Below are 25,801 nucleotides of genomic sequence, written 5' to 3'. Positions count from 1 at the left end.
TTTAACCTCAATAGGCTGAGTCTACACTGTTTTTTGTGAAATTCAAACCACTCACGTTGTACTGGTGAATAGACTTGATGCTTGTGTTTCTACCAGTGTGTTATCTATCCTTACTTAGAGACCTGCCAATACATTAATGTTCAGTTGATACCATTGGTGGAGCTGCAACTATGGTGAATCCAGGTCATAATTTTCCAGTATACATACACCACTCAGGTAAATATCCTGCAGAGTCAGTGTAAATGTCCTGCAGCAGATTTTTTAAATTAATATTTTATTTCACATTCTAAAACTCACGAATGGAATGTGTCATTGCTTTGCTGTTCACAGAAGATCCCTGCACAGTCCTTCTCTTCATTTACAGTAAATCCTTTGTCATACAGTTGGGTCAATCCAATTGTGAATGAGAACAAGACAAGAAGGAACATCCCTAGGAATTTTCCAAAGTCTTGCAACATCTGCCCCATTGAAATCTGTGGAACAGATTACCAATTTCCATTAACAATGAAATATTAATAACTTATCAATATTCCTTCACTCAATCCCTACCAGAAAAAATATTGTGAACCCGACATTTTTAAATTTAATGTCAATACCTTTGTATCAGAATTCAGGACTGTAGCCAAGAACAGACAATATCAGGTATATTTAGGAAATAGAGATGAAATGTAAGTATTTCTTAACATTGTAACACATAACCAACAGGCCTGTAAGATGTTAGGCTTAGACAAACAAGGCCTCAGGCCTAAAAACAGGTAGATTTGAGCAGCTGTCTGAGGAGTTACCCTGGATCACAAGATGAAACAGTCACAGGAATACATGTGTTAAACTGCTAATATTTAGAAAATATATATTGCAATGTACCAGATGAAGCTGCTTAGAGTTTTATGGGGATTTTTGCAGACATCGGGTGTCAGTCAGCAAGTTGTCCTGGTGACATACATGTTAACAACTATAAGGGGAACTAACAAGTTAACCTATGAAAAGTGGAGCATCCCAAAAGTAGTGGGGAGTGGAAGTTCAAATAAGGAAAAGGGATTGAAACCTCCAGAAATATGTATGAACCCCAGTGAGTGTCAGCACAGCATATTATAAAAGTTGTATCTTGGCCTGCGTGTCTTAGGAGACGCTAGGATGATATCTACTGGCGATGAGGGTGACGAAGATGTGGAGGAAGATAATGAGTGACACTTCAGGGTTCCCCAGCAAGAGGCAAAAATGAGTGATGCCAATCATAGAGCTAACACTTTGCACCCTTTCTTTTGTTGTATTTCAGTGTTTGTGGGACTGTAAACTTTATCTACTTCGTGGGTTTGTTAATAGAGGGACTTGTGATAAATTGCAGCTGTTTCTCATGTGCTTCCTCAATCTCTCATTCTAATGACATTGTTAATAATCTTTCTGATGCTGTAGCCACTTATTAGACTGAACCCTTATTGACTACGGTGGCCTAAGAAATTAACCAATAATCAATACACCAATCCATCAATTAGGCTACAGGATAATTAATGTGTTACAAAATACGTAAAACAAATGGTTTTCCTTAAACCAGTTAAACTGATTTCTGAAAAACAATTTAAGTTATTATAGGCAAAACAAAATGTTTAAGAAAAAATTTCAGGTACTAACAATGCAAATTACTGCCTTTCAATAAATGGTAAATCATTAATTTGCACACAATATCCTGCACTCATAATTTAATGCAGATGACAAAGTGCAAATGAGCAACAAACATCGGGGTGTGCTGCATCTGAACAATAATGCTAACACCAATTCATCAAGTTCCTTTTAAGAGCAGATGTAGCATTTAATACGGACATCGAAGTCACCAAAACTGTAGGTAGCATAATTCAGTGTAGACCACAAAATACCATACCTACACCCATTGGTGGGGTACATTACTACTCCACAAAAAATATACAGCTAATTTAGATGCATGTCCCTAAGTTACCAATGTAAGTGCACCTAAAATAAAAGTCTGCAGTAGTTTAACTAAATCATTTTTCAAAACAAATTAAATTGGTATATTTTTCCAGTATAGATAAGGCCTACGTGCATTATTAGGTCTATGTAAAATGTATGACAAACAAACAAAAATACAGTATGAGCTGTTTCCCACATTTAAGTACTACAAAGTTATTCCACAATCTAATATTTACAGCACATATGATGGCCCTTCCATCACGGGGTATGTGAGCTCTAAAACAGATTTAACCATGTAAAAATGTAACCCTAATCTCTGAGTCACTACGAATATACACGATAGATAGACACAACTGACTTCCTCCAGAAACTCCGCAACATTAACAACCTCCCTCAGAACACCATTCTTGCCTCCCTATACACCAATATACCTCACAACGACGGAATCATTGTCTGCCTCAAATATCTACAATACAATGGACAGCACTCAGATATCCACCCCAAACTCATTGCTAAACTCATCCATTTTATCCTAACTCATAACAATTTTACATAACACACACACACACACTTTGTTCAAACCATGGAAACAGCCCTGGATTCTAGGATGGCTCCCCAATATGCCAACCTCTTCACTGGCTACCTTAAGGAGAAATTTCTGGACAACTGTACTATGAAACCAAGGATGCCCCTGAGACACATCAATGATATTTTGATCCCCTAGACAGACGAACTAAACTCCTCATAGATTTCCACCATAACTTCAACAACCACCACACGTCCATTAAATTCTCTCTAGAACAGTCCTACACCAGCATCAACTTCCTGGAAACCACAATCAGGTGCAACAGTAGAACCCTACAGACAACTATATACAAGAAACCAACAGATCACAATACTTACCTTCACAGATCAAGTAACCACTCCAAACACACCAAGAAATTGGTTATCTACAGCCAGGCCTATTGATACCACAGAATATGCTCCAAGAAAAAAGTTAGAAACACACTTAAAACCGCCTTCACCAAACAAGGACACTCCACCAAAGAAGAATATCGCATCATGGAATGAACTACCCAAATATCCCAACAGAATCTGCTTCAATACAGAAATAAAACCCCTTCTGACCGCACATCCCCTAATTGTCACCTACCACCCCACTCTGGAACTTATATGGAACATCATTAACCAATTACAATCCACACAATGGAGACCACATCCTCAAAGAAATCTTTCCCAAGTCCCCCTCTTCTGGTCTTCAAACAACTCCCCAACCTCACCCTCAGAAGAAAGCTCCAGACCAGGACCCACCAACTCAAAGTGGCACCACGTCCTGCCATAACAACAGATTCAAAACATGCAGATACATCTCCACTGCTATGATGATCAATACCTTCCACACCACACCTTTCAAGATCCATGGGCTCTACACATGCCTATCACAACATGTGGTGTACCTCATCCACTGCACTAAATGCTCCAACAACAACTATATGGGTGAAAACAGACAATCCTTACGCTCACAAATGAACTCACACAGAAAAAACGATAAAAGACAAAAACACCATAATCACCCGGGAGTGAACATTTTTCACAAAATGATCAGTCCATATCTGATCTCTCAGTCTCCGCCCTCAAAAGAAACCTGCACAACACCTTCAAAAGACAAGCCTGCGAGCTTAAATTTATAACTTTGCTAGACAGTACAAATCATGGTCTTAATAAGCCATAATTCTAGTGTCTTTATTATGACAATCTATAGCCTACTAACCCCCGTTTTTGTCTTATGACTGCAGGGTGTTAACGGGCCACTTCACCTTGAATGATCCCTTAGAATATGTGTTAACTACTTATACTACATAATCTGTTCCAGTTTCTATTTAGCTGTGACACTCTGAGTACCTTTTCCAGACCTGATGAAGAGCTCTGTGTAGCATAAAAGCTTTTCTCTATCACCAACAGAAGTCGGTCCAATAAAAAATATTATCTCACCCACCTTCTCTCTAATATCTGGGGACCAAAACAGCTATAATACTACGGAAAGACAGACAGACGGGCCATCGTATGTGCTGCACTGTGGTCCACTGTGTTCTAAAGAAAGTGATTTTAGTTTTACTTCATGCAGCTTTCTTGTTTTGGGGGCATTATATATATTTTGGATCCAGAAATTAGTAGTACACTGCTATTTTATAGGATATATACATCTTTGGACTATATGAAAAGTAAGGGATCTCTGTACCAAGCTGTGACCTAGGACAGAGAGTAAGAGCTGTCAGATTTAGTATTTCCTTAATTTTATAATTTTCATCCTTTCAAAACAAGTTACAAAACCCAGCAAAACAAAATTATGCCGCCAAAACATGAAAGCTGCGTGAAAGTTAAAAAAAAAAAAAAAAAAAAAGGCACTTTCTTCAAAGTACAGTGGACCAGGCAACTAGTACACAGATCAGATACCTGTTATTCTAACTATAATCATATTATATCTTTCCAAGTGTTTATAATTTGTAGACAACTTGAAAGCTGAAAATGTTAGTATACAAAACCAAATTTTCTAAAAACCTCTTTTTAATATATCTAGTACTAATAAACTTATAACTGACTTTTTTCTTAAAATAGGTTTCATAGGCCAACACGTAAAATGATTCAGTACTTAAAAATATCTCTAACAGCCAACAGAACACAGTAGCTTCCCTTCACTTTTCTCTATCGGGGTGCCACACCATGTTTAATTACTACTATTTGAACTTGTGACCTACTTTTGGAAAATACTTTAAGAGTTGTTGCTCAAGTTGTACTGGTCAACAGTAATAACAAGATTCAGTGTGAAACTGAATAGGGTGACTGTTGACTATTTTTGTTTATTCAGAATTTTGACTTCACTACATAGCTGCCTAATAAAAATACATAAGAAAGATATAGTACATAAACAGGTACGTTAAACAGCAAACTTCTTTGAAATGTAGGAGATATGTTTATAGTACAAATACACTGAAATTAAAGTAATACTCTTACTTTAACATCAATATGTTAAGTAGCTGCCTGAAAGTATGCAAATGCTTTTTCATTGTGTGAGCACATGTGTGTGGGGAAGAAAAATGAGAAAAATAAAAAGAAAAGTGGCAAAATAACTGAGATACAGAACCATAGCTAGAGAGAGACACAAAGACAAGAGAAAAGAACAGTTTGAGAAGATTATAGAAAGAGGCAGTTAATCGGCTATAAAACACAAATATTCTTTCTAAAGTAACTTCTATCTTTAATTTTTTTAAAAATTCAACATGTGAAATTTCTATTACTTTTCCTTTTCAGAGCACAATTAAGGGGCTACATTTTATTAGAGCCAAAATAAATCTGTTAAAAGAATGTTAGGTTGCAATCAAGCACTCCATAAAGTTCGGAAATCCCAGATTTGAATGCTCAAAGCTTAATTTTGCCTCCCTCCCCCCCGCCCCCACTTGTGTCCATCCTGTACCCTGAATGAGGGAGGGGAATATGGAAAAAATAGTATATGATCATGCAATTAAAGACTATATCATAATACATATGTACAAGTTCAAGTCTAGCATTTTCTCTGTCAGCAATATTATTTACCTGAAGTGGTCCTAGGATAGAACTGGTTGTATACATGAAGAAGAGTCTAAGGTAACTAAGAACATTAGCAAAAGCAAAGAGACCTTCTGCCACCAGTGTAGGATGGAATGCGTCCCAGTCCTTTCTATCAGCAAAATCATGGAACTAGAGTTTCAAAACAAAAAGCTGAAGTTACTTACATTATTTAAAAAAAATAAAAAATAAAAAAAAAAACAAAAAAAAAACCTATCACAATTGTAATTCAAAGGTATTCTACAATAAATGATGAGTTTGCCTTCAGACAATGTATTCTATATAGCTAAAACAACACTTTATACAGATACAAGCCAGAGTGGTTAGTAGATAGAGCATTGAACTGGGAGTCAGGTGACTTAGGTTCAATTCAAGGCTCTGCCATTCACCTCTACTGTGGGCGCTTGGGAAAGTCACTTCTTCTCTGGGTGTTGTTTTCCTTCCTACTCTGTATTACCTATTTAGGTTGTAAACTCTTTGAAATAGGGACTCTCACTAAGTGCATGAACAGCACCTACCACACAGGGTCCTGATATAGGCACTAATGTAAAACAAATAACGATAACTAAAAAAATACTGTAAAACACAGAACAAACCAACTTATGTAATGATGATAGACTTGCAGGTCTTAACCAATTTTGGAAGGGGAGAGGACTTAGAGATAATGGTTCCTTTAGAATGATGGATGTCTTATGAGTATACACACACTTCTACCCTTCACACATCTGATATCTGCCACTCTCAATAGGTCACACTTGAGAAATCATAAGCAATAAGAAACAGATCAAAAGAGAGGGAGGGCAGGAGTGAGCATACATAATTTTGGCATTTATTATTTCGTGGCAGGCCATAAGACTATGGTATGGCAGAAAGCTGCATCTGCAGATAGGAGCATGTCTGGCCCAAATGATAGCAATCCAGCCCAGGATCACTTATACTGAAAGATGATGGAATGCACCAGTGATCAAACAGCTGCCCTACAGATTTCTTTATGCTCTGTTTCCTTCTGTCCATGATGTGGAGAATGCTCTGACTGAATGAGCTTTTGAGTCTTGAGGAGGAATTTTGCCAGAAGAAAAGTAAGTAGTCTAATGGCCAATTTGATCTATCAGGAAGGTTTCTTTTATGACAGCCAAGCAGAGATAACAGCACATAGGTTTATTTCCAACCCCAAGATCTTCCTAGATAATACTTAAAAAAAACTCAGCATAAGAACCTCAAAAGCAATGAAGAGTTTTGGGAGAGGTTCAGGTTTTGTTGAAAGGGATGATCACTCAGAATGGAGAGATCTGAATTCCACTTTTAATTACTGTCCATTGACCAAGGGTATAAATTTAGGATTAAATACTCCCCTCAATCCACAGTAAAACTCCCAATAGAACTTTCTGAAAATGTCCAAGGGTAAACTACGACTTTAATGTGTAACTGAATTGTTTTGTTATTATTTGTTCAATATCACATTCAGCACTCCATGGGACAATATATCAACTTTAAGATTATTACTATCTCTGACCTTTGTTTCCTACCCTTCGGCTTCATCCTTTTTTAGTTTCCTTTTTCTTCTGTCTTTGTCTCTCTCCAGTTTTCCCTTTGCATTTCTTTCCCTGTACCAATTCTCATTTCAGAGCCTCATGGGCTTCAAACTCCCCTTTCCCATTATATCTAAGATACTGTTTTCCCTCCTACTCTGTCTTGGCTATTTAGATTGTAAACTCTGAAATAGGGACACTCACTATGTGCATGAACAACATACCACACCGGGCCTTGGTATAGGCCCTGATATAGGGCTGTAATATCTGAGCACCTCACAAACTAATATTTTTATCCTCATAACACTTCAGTGAGGTACAGAAGTGCTATTATCCCATTTTAAAGTTGAGGAACCAAGACATGGAGAGACTAAGCGACTTGGCGAAGTCCACACAGGCAGTTTGTGGCAAAGTAAGAACTGAATCCAGATCTCCCAAGTCCCAGGCTAGCAACCTAAACACTGGACCACCCTTCTGCTCGCTAAAAGAATTCCATCTTCTAAAAAATGATCAGCAATAAAATAACACAATTAATGCTGACATTACAGTGTTGCCACTGGGAAGTAGACTAAACATCCATGTACAACAGAAGGGTTGAAAAGAATGGTGGAACTGTATGGACTAGAAGTTTGTAGAGGGGCATCCCTCTTGAAAAGCTTTCCATAATTATCAGACTGAAATATCAGAGGACAAGGTTACAGAAATATTTCTGTATTTAGCAAATAAGAAAATGATCCTCATATTTCTTGTCAGAGGACTCTCTCTGAATGACTGCGATTTTACTTCTTTTTCCAACTCCTCGGGAAGGGCCGAAGCTGTTTGTGATTATAGTCTCATGTACCAATAATGATTGTCTGTTTAATGTTTCATTATCAGAAAGCACCAAGTATAATCATATGAGGCGTTACAACCCTGTAAGCTTTTTCTTCCCCGAGTATGGAATGAGGAAGCTGTTCAATATTTTTTATTTTCATCATTCAATTAGTGGTCCCTGCCTTATTTACTGCACACCATCCATGCCTGCAATGAATATAGAATTCATTTTCTAATGGTCTTTCCTAGTGTGCTCATCACCAAGTGCTTCACAAATATTTTAAGGTGCGTGCACAACTGATTGGAAAACTGTACTCAGAGAGTAGTTATCAGTTGTTCACAGTCAAACTGGAAGGGCATAACGAGTGGGGACCAACAGACATCTGTCCTAGTCCCGGATCTATTCAATACCTTCATAAATGATTTGGAGAATGGCATACAGTACACTTATAAAGTCTGCAGATGATACCATGATGGGAGGGGTTGCAAGCACTATTGCCAGAGGTATTGAGCATTCACAGCTCTGATTGACTTCAGTTTCATTTATGAATGTTCAACACGTTTACAGGTCAGGCCCCAGCTATCTCAAGACGGCTACACAGAAAATGAGGAACACAGGATTAGAGGCCATCTGTCAGAAATTTGGTTTAAGTGACTTGTTGAGCAACACATAAGATTGTGGCAGGGGGAAGGACAGAATTCAGTTTTCTTAGGTGGCATTCACCTTAACACCAAGCCAAGCCTTTCTCTTCATGCAGTCTGTTACCTTATTCTCCGCACACCTTACAGAGCAAATGAGTTACGGATCCTTCAAACAGCCTCAATGATTATACAATCCTGATTCACTCCCTGAACACCATCTATCCTGTACACTAAATGAGGCTGCGATCCCATGGAAAAAAAATAGTACATGACCATGTAACAAAAGACTGTTTCATAATGTACACACCTGCCAGGTGGATTAAGGAATGAAGGCTGAAGTGGCAACCTGCATTCTGGCATTTCCTAACATCCGAATACTTGATTTTTCAATCTTAATGAGGTTTGTTAAACGTAGTTTTTTTGTATGTAATTTCCTAGACTTTTTTTTTTTTTTTTTTAAAGGAAAGGGTAAAAACAAATTCTGTCATGTGCCGCTGAAGAAACTTATAATGCCTCATCATCACTTAGGTTTGAACCTTGAATTTTCAACATTATTGCACACCTTGAAATACAAGATAACTAAATTAGCTGGCCGCAGGAGAAGGCCGTTTTCCCAGCAGGGGAATGACCACCAAACCTATTTGCTGGATCTGGGCAAGTAGTCAGGGACAGCCTGGCACGCTCTGCCTCCCCCGCCAGGAAACAGAAGTTTCCTTCCCATTTGATTTCCCCACCCACGGAGAGGGGAGATGAAACATGTGCTAGGTTCAGGGATGCCTGACCAGGTTCTCTTCCTTCTCATTTGCCAGAGCGGAGATCTGCTATAAAGTTCCCATTCCAGTGTCTGCTGCTGCTGCATTAGCCCAGACTTTGAGACTATTCATGTTCAGTTATTTCTGCAAGTTGACAAAACTTTGCTTATGATGTAACCAACAGAAAGGCAATGGCGATTTTCAAAGGTTATACACCTCAGTCAACAGATTTAATGGAGAAAAGAAAAGGCACTTTTCTGGCCTGAGGGCTTTCTCCCTGCTGAATTTAAAAGGCCTGCTGCATACAACTGAGGTGTTAGAGTTTAAAAAAAAAATGTTCTATAATAGAAAGTGTTCAGCAACCTTAATATAGGTCAATACTAGTTCTCTCTAAAAAGCTAAAGAATCAGGGTAGCTGACGTGCCAGTTTCAGACAGGGGTATGTGCATAAGTTCATACCCTATTTCTGGAGTTTAAGCAAATGCAACAAAACATCCTTACATCTAGCAAAACTACAATTTCAAAATAGAAACTGTTGCTAGCCCCTCATGTGCTTATGTTCTGCATCAGTGTTAAATATGTGCAGACCAAGATGAGACTATGGCCTTAAGTATTTAGGACTGCAGAATTATTTTTCCTAAGCCCTTGTCAAAATAAAAAAAATTCTGTATTTCCCCCCAATCAGCCCCAGTTGGGCTTGAGATCTGAGTTGTGGATATTCACCTTGTTATGAGCAACTACTTTGAGAGCAAAAGTTGCCAAATAGAGGGAATTCATGACAAAACTAAGCTGATTACGAGATTCTTCTAAAAAGTCTTCCAGGCCTTCATACCAAAGTCTTTTGACATCTGACCACACCATTCCTGGTGGAGAGAAAAAGAAAACAAAAAGATGTCATTGTATTATACTGTATAGGCTTTCTACTAGTTCTAGTGTGTTCCAGATGGGTGGTTTGTTTTGCTTTTAAACTAAACTAAGGGCACCTACTTCTTTTTGAAGTGTTTTAGTGAGGAGGAGGAAAGGGGACATTTTGTACATCTATCTGAATAGTATTGAGTTTTGTCCTCCCTTTGTCCAGACACAAAATCTTGTCAAATATGCGTCGCTCATAGAATTACTCATGGAGCATGGAACATATCTTTAGTGCACAGTCTCTACTGTTATACTGGAGGCTGGTTTAAGTATGCTAGGTCTATTATTTTTCCTTAAAGAGGCTTCTTTCCACCTGTGGATTAAATCATTATCACTCCTAATCTTACTAGAAATTTCTCTGGATTTTACAATTTATTAGGGCTGTCAAGCGATTAAAAAAATTAATCAGGATTAATCGCACTGTTAAACAATAACAGAATACCATTTATTTAAATATTTTTGGATGTTTTCTACATTTTCAAATATATTGATTTCAATTACAACACAGAATACAAAGTGTACAGTGCTCACTTTCTATTTATTTTTTATTACAAGTATTTGCACTGTAAAAAAAAAAGAAATAGTATTTTTCAATTCACCTAGTACAAGTACTATTTATTTACTATAGTGCAATCTCTTTATCATGAAAGTTGACTTTACAAATGTAGAATTATGTCCAAAAAACCTGCATTCAAAAATAAAACAAATGTAAAATTTTAGAGCCTGCAAGTCCACTCAGTCCTACTTCAGCCAATCGCTCAGACAAACAAATCTGGTTACAATTTGCAGAAGATAATGCTCCCCACTTCTTGTTTATGTCACCTGAAAGTGAGAACAGGTGTTCACATGGCACTGCTGTAGCCAACGCTGCAAGATATTTATGTGCCAGATGCGCAAAAGAATCCCTTCATACGTCAACCACCATTCCAGAGAACATTTTAATGACAGGTTCTGCTTGATAACGATCCAAAACAGAGCGGACCAACGCATGTCCATTTTCATTATCTGAGTCAGATGCCACCAGCAGAAGGTTGATTTTCTTTTTGGGGGGTTTGGGTTCCGTGGTTTCCGTATTGGAGTGTTGCTCTTTTAAAGTCTTCTGAAAGCATGCTCCACACCTCGTCCCTCTCAGATTCTGGATGGCACTTCAGATTCTTAAACTTTGGGTTGAGTGCTGTAGATTTTTTTTGTTACATAACTGCACTCAAAAACAAAACAATGCAAAACTTTAGAGCCTATAAATCCACTCAGTCCTACTTATTGTTCAGCCAATCACTAAGACAAATAAGTTTGTTTACATTTAAAGGAGATAATGCTGCCCACTTCTTATTTACAATGTCCCCAGAAAGTGAGAACAGGCATTCACATGGGACTTTTGTAGCCAGCATTGCAAGGTATTTACGTGCCAGATATGCTACACATTTGTATGCCCCTTCATGCTTCGGCCACCATTCCAAAGGACATGCTTCCATGCTGATGACGCTTGTTAAAAAAATAACACATTAATTAAATTTGTGACTGAACTCCTTAGGGGAGAATTGTATGTCTCCGGCTCTATTTTACTCACATTCTGCCATATATTTCATGTTATAGTAATCTTGGATAATGACTCAGCACATGTTCATTTTAAGAACACATTTGCGGCAGATTTGACAAAATACAAAGAAGGTACCAATGTGAGATTTCTAAAGATAGCTACAGCACTCGACCCAAAGTTTAAGAATCTGAAGTGGTTTCCAAAATCTGAGAGGGACGAGGTCTGGAGCATGCTTTCAAACGTCTTAAAAGAGCAACACTCCGATGAGGAAGATACAGAACCCGAACCACCAAAAAAAGAAAGTCAACCTTCTGCTCGTGGCATCTGACTCTGATGATGAAAATGAACATGCGTCGGACCACAGTGTTCTGGACTGTTATCGAGCAGAACCTGTCATCAGCATGGATGCATGTCCTCCGGAATGATGGTTTAAGCAAGAAGGAACGTATGAATCTTTAGCGCATCCGGTATGTAAATATCTTGCAACGCTGGCTACAACAGTACCATGAGAACACCTGTTCTCACTTTCAGGTGACATTGTGAACAAGAAGTAGGCAGCATTATCTCCTTCAAATGTAAACAAACTTATTTGTCTAAGCGATTGGCTGAACAAGAAATAGGACTGAGTGGACTAGTAGATTCTAAAGTTTTACATTGTTTTATTTTTGAATGCAGTTTTTTTTGTACATCACTCTACATTTGTAAGTTCAACTTTCATGATAAAGAGATTGCACTACAGTACTTGTATTAGGTGAATTGAAAAATACTATTTCTTTTGGTTTTTTACAGTTTAAATATATGTAATAAAAATAAATATAAAGTGAGCACTGTACACTTTGTATTCTGTGTTATAATTGAAATGAATATACACCTCTACCTCGATATAACACTGTCCCCAGGAACCAAAAAATCTTACCGTGTTATAGCTGGAACGGCGTTATATCGAACTTGCTTTGATCCACCGGAGTGCGCAGCCCTGCCCCCCCGGAGCACAGCTTTACCGCCTTATATCCAAATTTGTGTTATATTGGGTCGCGTTATATCGGGGTAGTGGTGTATTTGAAAATGTAGGAAACATTCAAAACTATTTAAATAAATGGTATTCCATTATTGTTTAACAGTGCAATTAATCGCGATTAATTTTTTAATTGCTTGACAGGCCTAATACATACCTATACTATCACCAATCCACAATGTGATATTACTTGCTGGTACTTTTGAGTAAATACGGTTTAAAAAATGCTTATGAATTATTGAACAGTTTTTAGATTTCTAGACATTCAACATAATCACCTCAGAAAGTATATCTTTTTAAAAGTAATAGAATCAATTTAGACACAAGCTGTAAACTTTGAAACACTAGTATTTTACAAACTTCCAATCAAACAAATGAGGATATAGATTACATGTCTGTCTATAGCGTTTTAAGTATTAACATATGTTAAGGCTGTTAGAATTTGGTTCTCAAAGTCCTAGCGATTTCAACTTTAAAAGAAAACCATTAAAAGGGCTGACAAATTCATAAAACAGAACAGTGCAAGTTTTGGGACCTACTCTACTCAAAAGCAGTATCTGTGCTCCCTCTACTGGTTCTGCACCAACCACAATTAACTTGCAAATATGCTTCTCTGGGATGTGTTGATATTATCAATGATATTGCTATATAAAAAGGAAGTACATATAATGGAGACAAATTTAAAATACCATTAGAAAACAAAAGGAGAAAGAGGAAAATCAATGATTTTCATATACCAAATAAGAGGATTTTACATAAAAGACTAAAATCAAATATCTTTCTTCTTAAGCCATTTTCCAGTTCTGCAGTGGCTCTACCTTTTATCTGAAATTGAACTAAAAATCAAACATAGCAGAACTGGAAATGCAAGGCCAAGTTACCAATCTTTTTCTATACTGTCACACAGGAAACTGGGTTCAATTGGTGGTCTCCTCCTCCCTGGATTGTAGGGGACTAGACTGCTGTGGAGGTTTCCTATTTAAAACTTAGAAGGAAGAGATTTTGCACTGCTCAGCAGCAAACACTTGGACCAAATTCCATCCTTTTTTTTTTTTTTTTAAAGCTGCATCAATAAAGGGCCTTGAGTAGGGAAACTATAGGTAAATCCTCAAGGCTCCAGAGATCCACAACTCATACAGTAACAAAATCAATTTGAAATAGAAGAAAACACAGTATAGGAGTTTTTTGAGCTGAAATAATTACATATTTACTCCAAGAATCTGTAAGTATTTCAACCCAGATAAATTTTATCAACTTGCATAAAGTGCATGAAAAGTTTTAACTGAATGTGTTTTTCCAAGAAGCTTAATATGATCTTTTAAATTACATTTTCTCTACCTTTTGAAACTTTTAACTACCAATACTGAAATTCTATCAAATATCAGCCTAATTTCAAACCTTGCCCCAAGTCACGAGAGAACCAAGATCACTTTAAAAATTCCAAACGAAAGCTACATTTTTGTAAAAAACGAGAAAAAGAAAAGCAGGACTTAGCAGAAATTAAACAGCTGCTTTGTAGGCGGCTGACCAAAAAAACCTATTGGCTCACAATGGCTGAACAGCTGACATAACAAACAAAACGACCCAGTCATGAAAAGGGTGTTGAAAATTAAGATGAACTCTGAACTCTTAATTTTCAATTTGGCATCAATGGAAAAAAATCACTAGCAATCTCTCACTATCTCTTATGGAGGGAGTAATTAATCATATCAGGAACACATGTGCTTACTTTTTTTGTCATTATTTAAAATAGTCCCACAACTTAGTTAAAATACATAGTTCTCACATTATCATCTTAATATCCCAAACCATATCCCACATGATCATTCTTGCCTGAGACAGCAGCACTCTACCAAACCTTCCAAAATAGCATTCCTGGTCACTCCCTCTGGCAGGGAGCTCTATGAAGTGTTACTTTCTTTGACTACTAAGAATTGCTACAACATTAGATCATAAGTATGTCACTTCCTTCACCCTTTATCCTCCAGCCAGCCAAGGGATGCCAAGCATTGATGGGAATTCTCATTTCCTACAGAGTAGCACACAACATTATTGCTGGATCAATGAAATGGCCAATGTCAGAACCTTTTGTCTAACTTTTTATCCATCTGATACTTACCAATAAGCCATATGATCAGAAGATAGTCTATTCTCTCAAGTGCTGGCCCCATTGTATTCTTCTTATCCTCATTGTAGACCAGTGAATACAAGTTAAGTAATAGCAGGAATGTGAAATATGAAGCTCCATGAATAATAAACTTCATAAAAGGAGTGTGAATTATTCGACCTACTCGAGATTTAGGGGCCAATAAGTAACAGAGAGACAGAACTGGCCAAAAGATGCCAACTGTCAAAACAGTCAAAATCTTCTTACACGTGTGCTTGCGTCGGTAGCCTGCCATTTGTCCAAACCACACAGTGTTGAGAAACTGCTGGCAGTTAGACTGGGCAACAAACTGGGGAAAAAAACAAGCCCTGATTAAGGTAACCATTATTAAAAATCTATATTCAAGCCATTATAAGTCAGTTATAGATCATACGGTATTACACATTTTCTGCTAAGCAAGTAGAAATCATTATCTTGAAAGAATAATTTTAAAATGTTACTTTTTAAAATGTTAATATGGAGACAAAAGGAAAATATTAGTAAGATAATCACAAATATGAATTATTTTCACCTCCTTTCCCACTCACAAGTTTAGAACATGGATTCCACAGCACTAGCTTTTTTTATGGATATCAAGAATAGATCTCTTGAGAGGCCAGGATAACAGTAAAATTAAGAATGATTTAAGTGTTCCTTTTTTTTTTATCATTTAGAAAACTGTTATACAGACCTAAAAGCCATGCCATTTTCCAAAACTTGCTGCTTCCTATGGGACTGATTCTGTGAGGTACTATGTGCCCCCAAAGTCCACTATCATCATTGTGTTGTGCATTGTGTTGTCTTTGCCATTAATAGGAATTAAGGACCCTCAATGCCTTACAGAATCAGGGCTAAAATGACCAAGTAATCCTATACCAGTCAGATCTACCTTTTAATTTTTATGGCTCTAATTCAGCAAAGAACTTAAGCTGTCACTTAAAGTTAACCTTGTTTTTAAGTGCTTTGCTAAATCAAGGCCCACACAAGCAGGAACTTTCAGTCTGAAATATTACGTAGATCAACGGATTTAAACAAAAATTCTGTTAGAAAAGTACATGTGTCAGAAACTGTTTGTATTTCAGTACAGTTTGAAGTTTAATTTCAAGATGAATAGATAAAATAATTCCTCCTTCACAACCATAATAGTTCAGAAAGCCTATCATGAAAAATTCTCACTATAACAAACCTGCCAGCAATAAAATATTTATTTATGAGGGAGGGAGAGAGGGATGGATGGATCTTTTCTCATACCACACAGGAAAAAAAGATGCTATATTTCATCTAATCACAGTGGTAAAAAAGGTATGATCAAAAACTGAAGTGCATCTGAAATACTTTTTGTGTGTTTGCTTAACAGTTATCTGTGACACATAATAGTCGTCCAGTCTCTTGTGGGTTGTAATACTTTGGTCTAATTGTTAGGTTTAGTGGGCAGTGCTGGGTGATGGTGGTGGCGACATCTGATATACAGGAGGTCAGATCAGATTATTTGGTGTCCCTTCTGGCCTTAAACTCAATGACACTGTGGCTGCAAGTTGGCAAATTCACTCACTGTAGCTAGTTTTGGGGTTGTTTTTTTTATACGACCTGTCAAATTTTTCTTATTTTGCCGATCTGTAAATTTTGATACCTTTGAAGGAAATATTGTTTAATCAGTTTGTGTGTGTACAGTGAAATCTATATTTACTGACAAAAAACTAATCCTTTCAAGCCTATCTATAATAAATTAATAGAGAAAGACCGAAATACCTCCTTTTGGTTATACTTGATAGCAAGTTTTAGGCGACTCAAATTCATCCTCTCTTCTAACAATCCTCGTTTGTCCACATGCTCATCACTAGCTGTATGGTTTAGGATAACTTCCAGCTCCCGTGAGTTCCGTGCCTGTGCAAGTAAATCTTTAGCAAAGGTTTTGCATTGCTGGGCTAGTTCCTCATAATCATTTCTAGAAAATACAAAAGTAGCAGATATTAATGTATCTCTGACTCAGACTTCAATATACACATTAATTATCTCTCTTAATTGGGGGGATGGAAAATTATGCTTAACAAAACTGGAGTTATATGAATCTGTTATATAAAATTAAGGCACAACAGCACTTTCTAGAGCCATTCACAGTGAAGTCAGGTCTATGCAAGTTTCCAGTGTGACAATGTACTTCAAGTCTGTGTGCACCATCCTTTGTATCCTAATCTTACGGATCTATGGAGGTGAAATTACTAAACAGAGCTGTAATCTAATAAATTACAAGTAAAAAGAAGGCAAATATTAAGAGTTTCAATCTCCACAGGTTAAAATGTACACTTCCCAGTCTCCCTCACAAAAATTTACTAACAGTCACAATCTTCTTACGATAGTTCACGGCATGGGAAAAGGTTGACCATTTCTTATGTACGGTAATTTCTTATCTTATGATAATTCACAGCATGGGAAAAAGTTGACCATTTCTTATGTAGGAATTTTTTTAAATCTCACCAGTTCACAGTTAAGTCTATTTGTTGGAACTGATTTATTAAATTCATAGAATTATAGATACAGAGAAAAAAAAATCACACTTTCTGCTGGTTTCACCAGGGAATGTGATATACTTCAATACAAGTTATCTTCACATAAGAGCAAGAGCTGAACCCTCACTGAGAGAGAATAATGCCCAAACAAAGAAACTAGATTTAGGAAATTGATATTTTGCCTTGGACAAGAAAAGTATATTTACATGAGATTAGGAAATGATGGCTAAGATAGATACATTTCTGCAACCCTTTTTAATTACAGGGAATATAAAGAAAGCAAGTTGTAGTTTAATGGATGTGAACATGCAGAGAGAAAGCTAACAGAACTATAAGTGGATCTTTCAAATTATCATCTGATCCTTTATGAATACAATATTGAAGTATTTGTGTCTGAGGGAGATGGGGAGACAGGACAGAGAGAAACCTTGAAACAAAATTTTTAAATTGGTTCCATTTGTATCCTTGTTCAAAGATTTCACTTTTTTCCTTCAACCATTTTTTAAAAACTGTGACTAAGATACAACCACTGCATTTTTGTTGCAATACGGATACAGAGACTCAAGACTGTGTGCTCAGATAAGCATTTCTGAAGAGAATTAGGAAGAGCCATGTGACTCACGCAACAATTCAAATGTAAAGCTTAACCTTTTTTTACTACAATATAACTTTTACAAAATTTCTGATGCGGTTATGACTAGCCATTCCAATGCATGAAAGATTTTTTTTTTTAATTAACCTAATAATGGTAAATAAGTAGCTTTTTTCAGAGCAGCTTTGTATTTTAAAAATACACTGATGTGTTTAAAATAGTGGTTTAATGTATTATCCTTATAAAAAGGAGTGTTTCTAAAGAGATCTCCATTTACAACAGAAAGCAAAAATTAGATACAAGTTAATCTATTATATGAGAAATATAGTCCTACTACTGGTCACAACATACACTGGAGGTTGTATTATTGAAGCAGATCTTATAGCAGAATAGAGTATTAAGATATTGGGGCTGTAACTTCAGTATGAAAAGCAATGTCAGGGCACAGTCTAAACTTGTTTAATCAGCTAAGACTACTACAATATTAAAAATAATATTGTGATTTTTTGGTATGTCTTGATTTTTTAACTTCCACCTCCTCCCACAGATAGGCAATTAGCATCGCCAACTCTCCCAAATGTATAGTAAGGTGATTTTGGCCGCTGCTGCAGGAGTTCTCAGTTCCACATTTTCCTGCCCCCTCCCAATGCCAAATTAATTCTGTTCCCACATCATATCAGTTCTCGGCCCCCCATCTCAGATCTGCTCCTCCTGCAGCTCCAGGGGGTCTTCAGGGTCTTTACAGTTTTTCCTTATTAGAATAAGCCTGTGCTTTAAGTCTTAATGGTCTTATAAACGAACATCTAACAGCAGTTCTTTAGCTTGCATCATTTTATTCCCTTCTCTTTACAAAAGGCTAAATCCAACCTCTATATGAATACTTTAAATAGAAGTGGTAATTAACAGTTGCCAAATATTTTGAAATTTTTAACGGGAAAAAAGCCTGCTTAGTTTAACACAAAATCATGTGGATTGTTAGTTTATAATATAGACATGGCGGTTTTGGTATCATAGATTTATTTATTTATTTTTACATTTTAGTGTTCATATAGAGTAAGCAAAGAGAAAAACAAACAAACCTGAGTCAGACTCCGTGTGAATAAGTGCTGTATAGTGTGTACATGAACCCCAATCCTGACTTGCAGAATTCCTTGTTATGTTAGTCCTGGCAAATTACACAATATGTTTGAGATATGAGTAAGCTAGAAATTGTGTGGGCTAGGAACTAAGAGTTGTGGTGTCCAACTAGTTTTTAATATCAATTCACTTCAAATTTCAACTCAGATCTGGGGAGGTGAAAAGCTGATGACACTAAACACACTCAAGTGTGGATCAAATGATTAAGGCTATGTGTACATTAGAGAGCTTACAGTGGCATCGATGTACCGATGAAGCTGCGCTACTGTAAAATCTCTCATGGAATATTTAAACCTCTGAGCGACATAAATTTTGCCGACATAAATGGTAGTTTAAACATTGCCAAAACTTTTTCATTTTGCCATACTGAAGCTGACACTGCTCAGCAATATGTTCGAAATGTGTTTGATTATTCATCAGCCTTAAGTATCAGAGGGGTAGCCGTGTTAGTCTGAATCTGTAAAAAGCAACAGAGGGTCCTGTGGCACCTTTGAGACTAACAGACTTCTGTTAAAAACAACAAGGAGTCTGGTGGCACCTTAAAGACTAACAGATTTATTTGGGCATAAGCTTTCGTGAGTTAAAACCTCACTTCTTCGGATGCATAGAGTGAAAGTTACAGACGCAGGCATTATATACTGACACATGGAGAGCAGGGAGTTACTTCACAAGTGGAGAACCAGTGTTGACAGGGCCAATTCAATCAGGGTGGATGTAGTCCACTCCCAATAATAGATGAGGAGGTGTCAATTCCAGGAGAGGAAAAGCTGCTTCTGTAGTGAGCCAGCCACTACATCCACCCTGATTGAATTAGCCCTGTCAACACTGGTTCTCCACTTGTGAAGTAACTCCCTGCTCTCCATGTGTCAGTATATAATGCCTGCATCTGTAACTTTCACTCTATGCATCCGAAGAAGTGAGGTTTTAACTCACGAAAGCTTATGCCCAAATAAATCTGTTAGTCTTTAAGGTGCCACCAGACTCCTTGTTGTTTTTGTAGATACAGACTAACACGGCTACCCCCTGATACTAGACTTCTGTTAGTCTCAAAGGTGCCACAGGACCCTCTGTTGCTTTCATCAGCCTTAATTCATTCCCCACCATTATTCTCAATCTGATTTTCTTAAATAGCTAACTACAGTGCTAAACAAACAAAAAAACCCACAAAAACATGAGCTATGTGGAAAACAAAACAGAGATAAAAGTAAGTTTGTATTTCTTTTCATTCATACCTGAATTCAACTTCGACAAGACTTAGCTCTTTTAAGTCTGCACTAAGTTCAAAAGCTCTCAGGATTGGATCCTCCTCTGTCAACATTATTAAGGCAGGACTGGCCAAACAACGATAGATGTCAAGACGAAATCTGAGACAAAAGGTTCAGAGTAAGGCAACTTCTTAAGTTGAAGCAGCTTCATTTGATTAGCATTTGAAAATCACAATAGGTCTTGAAATCTCAGAAAAGCTAAAACTAATTTAAAGAGAGATTACAGCCATAAAATTGGGGGGTAGAGGTTCATAAATCTCACTAGGTAGGGTGCTCGCATCTACTTTGAAGTCAATTGCAAAAGGACAAAAGGAAATTAAAGTTCCATTTATACTCTCCCAGAGCATTTATGCCTGCTGATTTTTATTTTTATTTTAGGCCTAAAGACAACAAACTGAGTAACTTAGAGATCTGAAGTGAGAAGCATTTAATGTGATGTGTCAAAGGAGGAAAAGATTTTGAGTCCAATTCTGTAGTCCTTTATATATGCAGAACTCCCACTATTTTAAATGGAGTTTATATCATTGAAGGGCTGCAACACTGACTTGCTCTCTTCGCCTTACTGCTACCCCAACCACAGTCAGTACAGCAGCAGAAGACATCAGTTAAAGTAATGCTTGTTCCAATCAGACAGCAGGACTGGTAAATGACATGAATTTCAAAGGTGCACGGTTACACAGCATTAATCATGACCCACAGAAAGAAAGTCAAAAGGAATGTATTAAATAGGGCAGAGGCCTCAACTTTATTAAATGAATCTCAAAGCAATGGAGAACAGGAAGCAAAATGCCTCTATTTGGGTCCAGTATGGTAAAACTGTTGATAGTAACCAAGAGGGAAGGAAGACAACATCCTTATACCCCACCCTTGTTCGTGAGATGAGAGTACTCACTAGTGTGACTTAGCTTGTATGAGATTTAAGACCACCCTCATTCCAAACCAACCCAGGTTGATGCCAGTAGCCTCCTGGGTTCCATGCTCAAATTTTTTACCCCAAGAGCAGGTTGCCCATTCAGTCTAAATGCACTGGACACCAGCTGCAAGTTGCAACAAAGTTTTGGGTTTGTTTTTCCCTCCCTTTTAACTACCTTACCTAACTAGCCAGAACTCTGGGTTGCTATGAGGAAGGTTAAAAAAAAAAAAAAAAAAAGACACGATCCTATCTTGTGTGGTGGGGGAATGATCAGGAAATACTCTTCATCTATGTAATGACTAGTAATTCTCATCCTGCTAATATCAGATTGTTGTAGTATGCAAAATAAGTATGAACTTTAAAGGAAAATTAATGGGCTGTAAGTACAATAAAAATAAACTTCATATCCGTTGCATAAACATAGCCCAAGGAAGTTTTTAGTTACCAAGATTTCCATCAAAGGTCTTTAAAAAGCAATGTAAAAATTATTTTGGAAACTAGAAGGATAAATTCCAATTTAAAAATATCTGTTGTTAATGGATCAAAAATCAATTTCTAACTATTTCCATTAGACAAGGAAATAAGTGTTTCACTTAAATGCAAAACAGATCAGCTAGAGAGGATGTAAACCTAGTTAAAAACTTTTTTTAAAGACTAGAATATAAAATTAGTAAGTCTTTCCAACTCATGCTCTGCAACTGAGAATTTTAGGTTCCATGAACACTACAACTTTTACTTATTATATTGAACTAAACAGCAACCAGCAAAATGTTTAAAAAATAAATCACACGCTAATTTGTCATAAGATTTCAAAAGGTCAGAGCTTTGAGGAAAATTTGCTCCACTGTGCTCTAGTCTTGAGTGTCACGAGAACAATAACGGAAAAAAAAAAAATCTGTAAATGCGGTAATTTATAGTTAATACAATAGCTCTCTTACATTATCATCACAATTAGAGTTTTACCTCATGTAATCCACATTGTATCTGGAAAGGAAGTGTCAGCAATTTCTATAACGTCAGAATACCGAAGTCCAGAGAAAGTAGCAAATGTAGGTGTGTTAATCTCATTTACTGCACTGCTTTTCCCTTTGCAAAATGTATATGTAATTTCACAGTTCCAAAACACATGCATCATACTTCCCACACCACCTTTACACTTCCACTCTGGAACAAAGTTGTCAAGTCAAATCTCAATAGTTCATTTCAGTTTCAGCTACATGTAACTATCTTAGGTATTTCTAAGGCTACGTCTACACTTTTGTCAGTCAGGGGTGTGAGGAAAAAAAAAAAAAAAAAAAACAACCACCCCTCCCCGACTGACAAAAGCAACAGTGTGGACACTGCCGACATAGCTACCGTCGCTCATTGGGGTGGTTTAATTATGCGGTCATGAGAGAGCTCTCCTGTTGTGGTTTGAGTCAGCAAACTGCTTTTCCATTTGCACTCTTACATCATAATTACATAAAATGTAAAATACAAAATTCCATTTAATTTTACAAATTTGGAATTTTCCAAAGTAAGTTCCGATAATCTGTTGTTTTCTTAGGCTTACAACCCTAAGAAATTACAATTATTGAAAGAAATTAGATAACTTACTATATATGAATTTTTCTCTTTTTTCTTCATGAAATTAGTTAATAAAAATACTTTATTTTTATTTGCAAATTTTATTTCTATGGCTCCCGCACCCAAATATCCCCAACACCTCACAAAAAGACATATTTAAAACAAATCTGAATAAACACCTTCAGATCATAGAGGGAAACTGAAGGAAATCCCACTGACCTCCACTAAGGCATACAAGCTTAATCTATCCCCTAGTAAACATATAAGATAAAATACACCTCTAAACCCAAACTTAAAGAGAGACATGTCAAACCTGACTCTGAATGATGCCATAGATATATGTAGTTTGGTATACCTTGAGGATTTTTTGTTATTACCAAGATCTGATATTTCTGACCTGGAGTGCCGTAGGCTATCTTTTTTGTTCTTTGCCGTGCACAAGGTGCATTCACAGCCAACAGCGTGAGGTTTGGGTAGAGATATATCCTGTTTTAACAGCATAGTAAGGATCTCATAGTTGTTACGATGAGCAGCTAGAATGACAGGTGCTACATCCATAGTCGTTGAGTACTCTGGGTTCTGAATACGCTCCATAAGTTTCTGAAATAACATTTAGACAAGTGTTTTAGATTATCACATGCAACTTTATTAAAATGTTTATCTATAAATTAGTGTACAACATGCTTGATCAACATAGGCCACAGTAAACTTCTGATTAAAATATTCCCCCCACCAATAATCTTGATTTCACAAATTTGTAAGCTATCTAAATACTGGAAATTGCCTGCCTTCTACAGATACAATTACACTATTGTCTCATTTCAGTTCTCAGAGGACATATTCACATTAATTATGGTCAGCAAAAAGGACAGGGATTAAAAAGCCATGAAGACTGAACCCTCACATTACCAGAAACTGTCCCTCAATTAGGATTAAAGAACATTAACAGAGCAGTGTGGAAAGACTACTCAGCTGCTCCTCACATTGCACCTGTTCTGAGGATAAAGAAAGAACTTTTAGTCTTTAGGGCAATAATTTTGGTGCCTTTCACCAATACAAAATTCATATGAGCAATGAAAAATAAACATTTAATTTTTGCAACCTGCATTACTTGGAGAGACCTAGATGGAAACAGCAGCATTTCCCCCCATGTACTGTAAAGGAGTTCTCTCTATATGTTCCATTACTTCTCTGATAAAATTCTGTATGTCCATACTCGAGTCTTTTTTTAAAAAAAAATTCATTTACTTTAAAATCGGAGCTCACCCCTTCTATAATGTAATGCCCACTTAAAGGAAAAAGTTTACTTTCTTGATTTCCTCAACATACTGTGAGAAAAATGAGACAATGACTTTAGCAAAATAAGAGTCCTTCAGAACTTTGGGGAATCCTGGCTGCTGAGGAAGAAATAATTTATAATTCATAACAAGAGCAGGTGGTCAGTATCACAAATTTTTTTTCTTCGTGAGTTGGAGAAGATAATGTTCACACTCCATTCACTCATGACTTTGCTTCATTCTGCAATTTGTGAGTCAGTCATCCCTAACACAAAATAAAACACGCAATTCATAACGCTCCCACAGGCACTCTCTCTTGAATTCTGCTTTGTACTGTACCAACATGGAATACTTGGAGCTATATATATTGTAAGGAATACTACATTGAAAGGAAACAGTGTTAAGGTTAAATGAAATCCACCTATATATTCATGAGCCATTTACACACAAAAATTCAACCATTTTGTAGCTCAGAGAGACAGCCTGGTACAATACGTAAGAACCCCAACTGTTTTCTTTTAAGAGCCCTATTTCATTGTCTCTTCCTTTTTTATTTCCTCTTGGAAGAAAACTTAAAAAATTAAAAACGTTTTCCACATGGAAATGTCAGAATGAGAATCTTGTTATGAGGAAAGAAAATTGTTAAAAGTTGCCCACAGAAAAATAGAATTCAGTATCTTTTTTTTTTTTTTAAATTTTCATTAATAAATTAGTGTTTTTTTCTTGGGTGAATTTTTTTTTTTTGCCAATTCCAGTATTCAGGTGCAGAGAAGCTATACACAACTGATTTGTAATGTGCACGTGTACAAATGCAAACTCACCTCACTCACTCCTGCAGCATTACAGACATGCTTACTCACTACAAGATTTTCCACTCAGTAAAACTTTTTAAAGCACCTTGATATTTAATGATCGTAAGGAAGGATCTCAAATTATTAGTTTTAAATGAAGGTAGAAATTTCAGATGAATCTTAAGTTCAGTGAAGTTTTACCCAAAATATATTGTTTTTTGTCAATTAGACCTGCCAATAATTTGTACTACAGAAAGGATTTACAAGCACTGATTTTTTTCTTTTCATGTATGTATTATGATAGTTATCACTAACTTTAAATTAAGAGTGTAAATATACTATTCAAATCAATATCCTTGTATGAAGATCTGCAGCTGTAACAGGACAGAATTTAGACCTTAGTCTTCAGTTAATTTTTTACAGTCTCTTAGCCTTAGAGGATTTTTTTTAAATTTCTGGTGAACCGACTAAAATTAACAAGAATTAAGAGTACTAACCACAATAGTTGGTCTTGAGGATCGTTTTGGTCGATGATTAAGTAATATATCAACAGCTCCCACCACTTCTGAGTCAATTGCCACCAAAAGTGCATCTGTTGACTGAAGAGAGAAAATAGGAGGTTAAATCTGAAGCAACAGTAAAATAGATAGTATGCAAAAAAAAAAAAAAAATAGAATTTTGAAATTAATGTAAACAGCAAACGATGTACTCAACTACATAAAGAACTACAGAGATTTTTTTTTTTTAAAAGACTGCCATAAAATGATGAAGATGCTAAAGAAAAATCACTACAATTATAGGCAGATATAAGAAATATGCAGGAGCAGATTAAATTCATTTTAGAATAAAAGTGATCTTAAAAACACCATAATGAAAGATAG

The 25,801-nt window shown here is 36.5% G+C and overlaps 1 protein-coding gene across 3 annotated transcripts in view; it reads right to left on the bottom strand.

Moving 5' to 3' along the window:
* Positions 1-25,801, bottom strand: part of TRPC1 (transient receptor potential cation channel subfamily C member 1) — a 38,397-nt gene that overhangs the window by 7,880 nt on the left and 4,716 nt on the right. For all 3 annotated transcript variants that reach the window (XM_034781525.1, XM_034781527.1, XM_034781526.1), the window contains 8 exons: positions 25,418-25,519; positions 23,250-23,452; positions 20,341-20,472; positions 16,622-16,817; positions 14,846-15,182; positions 9,986-10,125; positions 5,515-5,658; positions 298-473 (listed from right to left, as the gene is read on the bottom strand). In XM_034781525.1, coding sequence (XP_034637416.1) covers positions 298-473; positions 5,515-5,658; positions 9,986-10,125; positions 14,846-15,182; positions 16,622-16,817; positions 20,341-20,472; positions 23,250-23,452; positions 25,418-25,519 — 1,430 coding nt within the window. The remainder of the gene's footprint in view (positions 1-297; positions 474-5,514; positions 5,659-9,985; positions 10,126-14,845; positions 15,183-16,621; positions 16,818-20,340; positions 20,473-23,249; positions 23,453-25,417; positions 25,520-25,801) is intronic.

Source organism: Trachemys scripta, chromosome 9 (genome assembly GCF_013100865.1).
Source record: "Trachemys scripta elegans isolate TJP31775 chromosome 9, CAS_Tse_1.0, whole genome shotgun sequence".
NCBI classification, from domain to species: domain Eukaryota; kingdom Metazoa; phylum Chordata; order Testudines; family Emydidae; genus Trachemys; species Trachemys scripta.
This window is presented reverse-complemented; position numbering and strand designations above follow the sequence as displayed.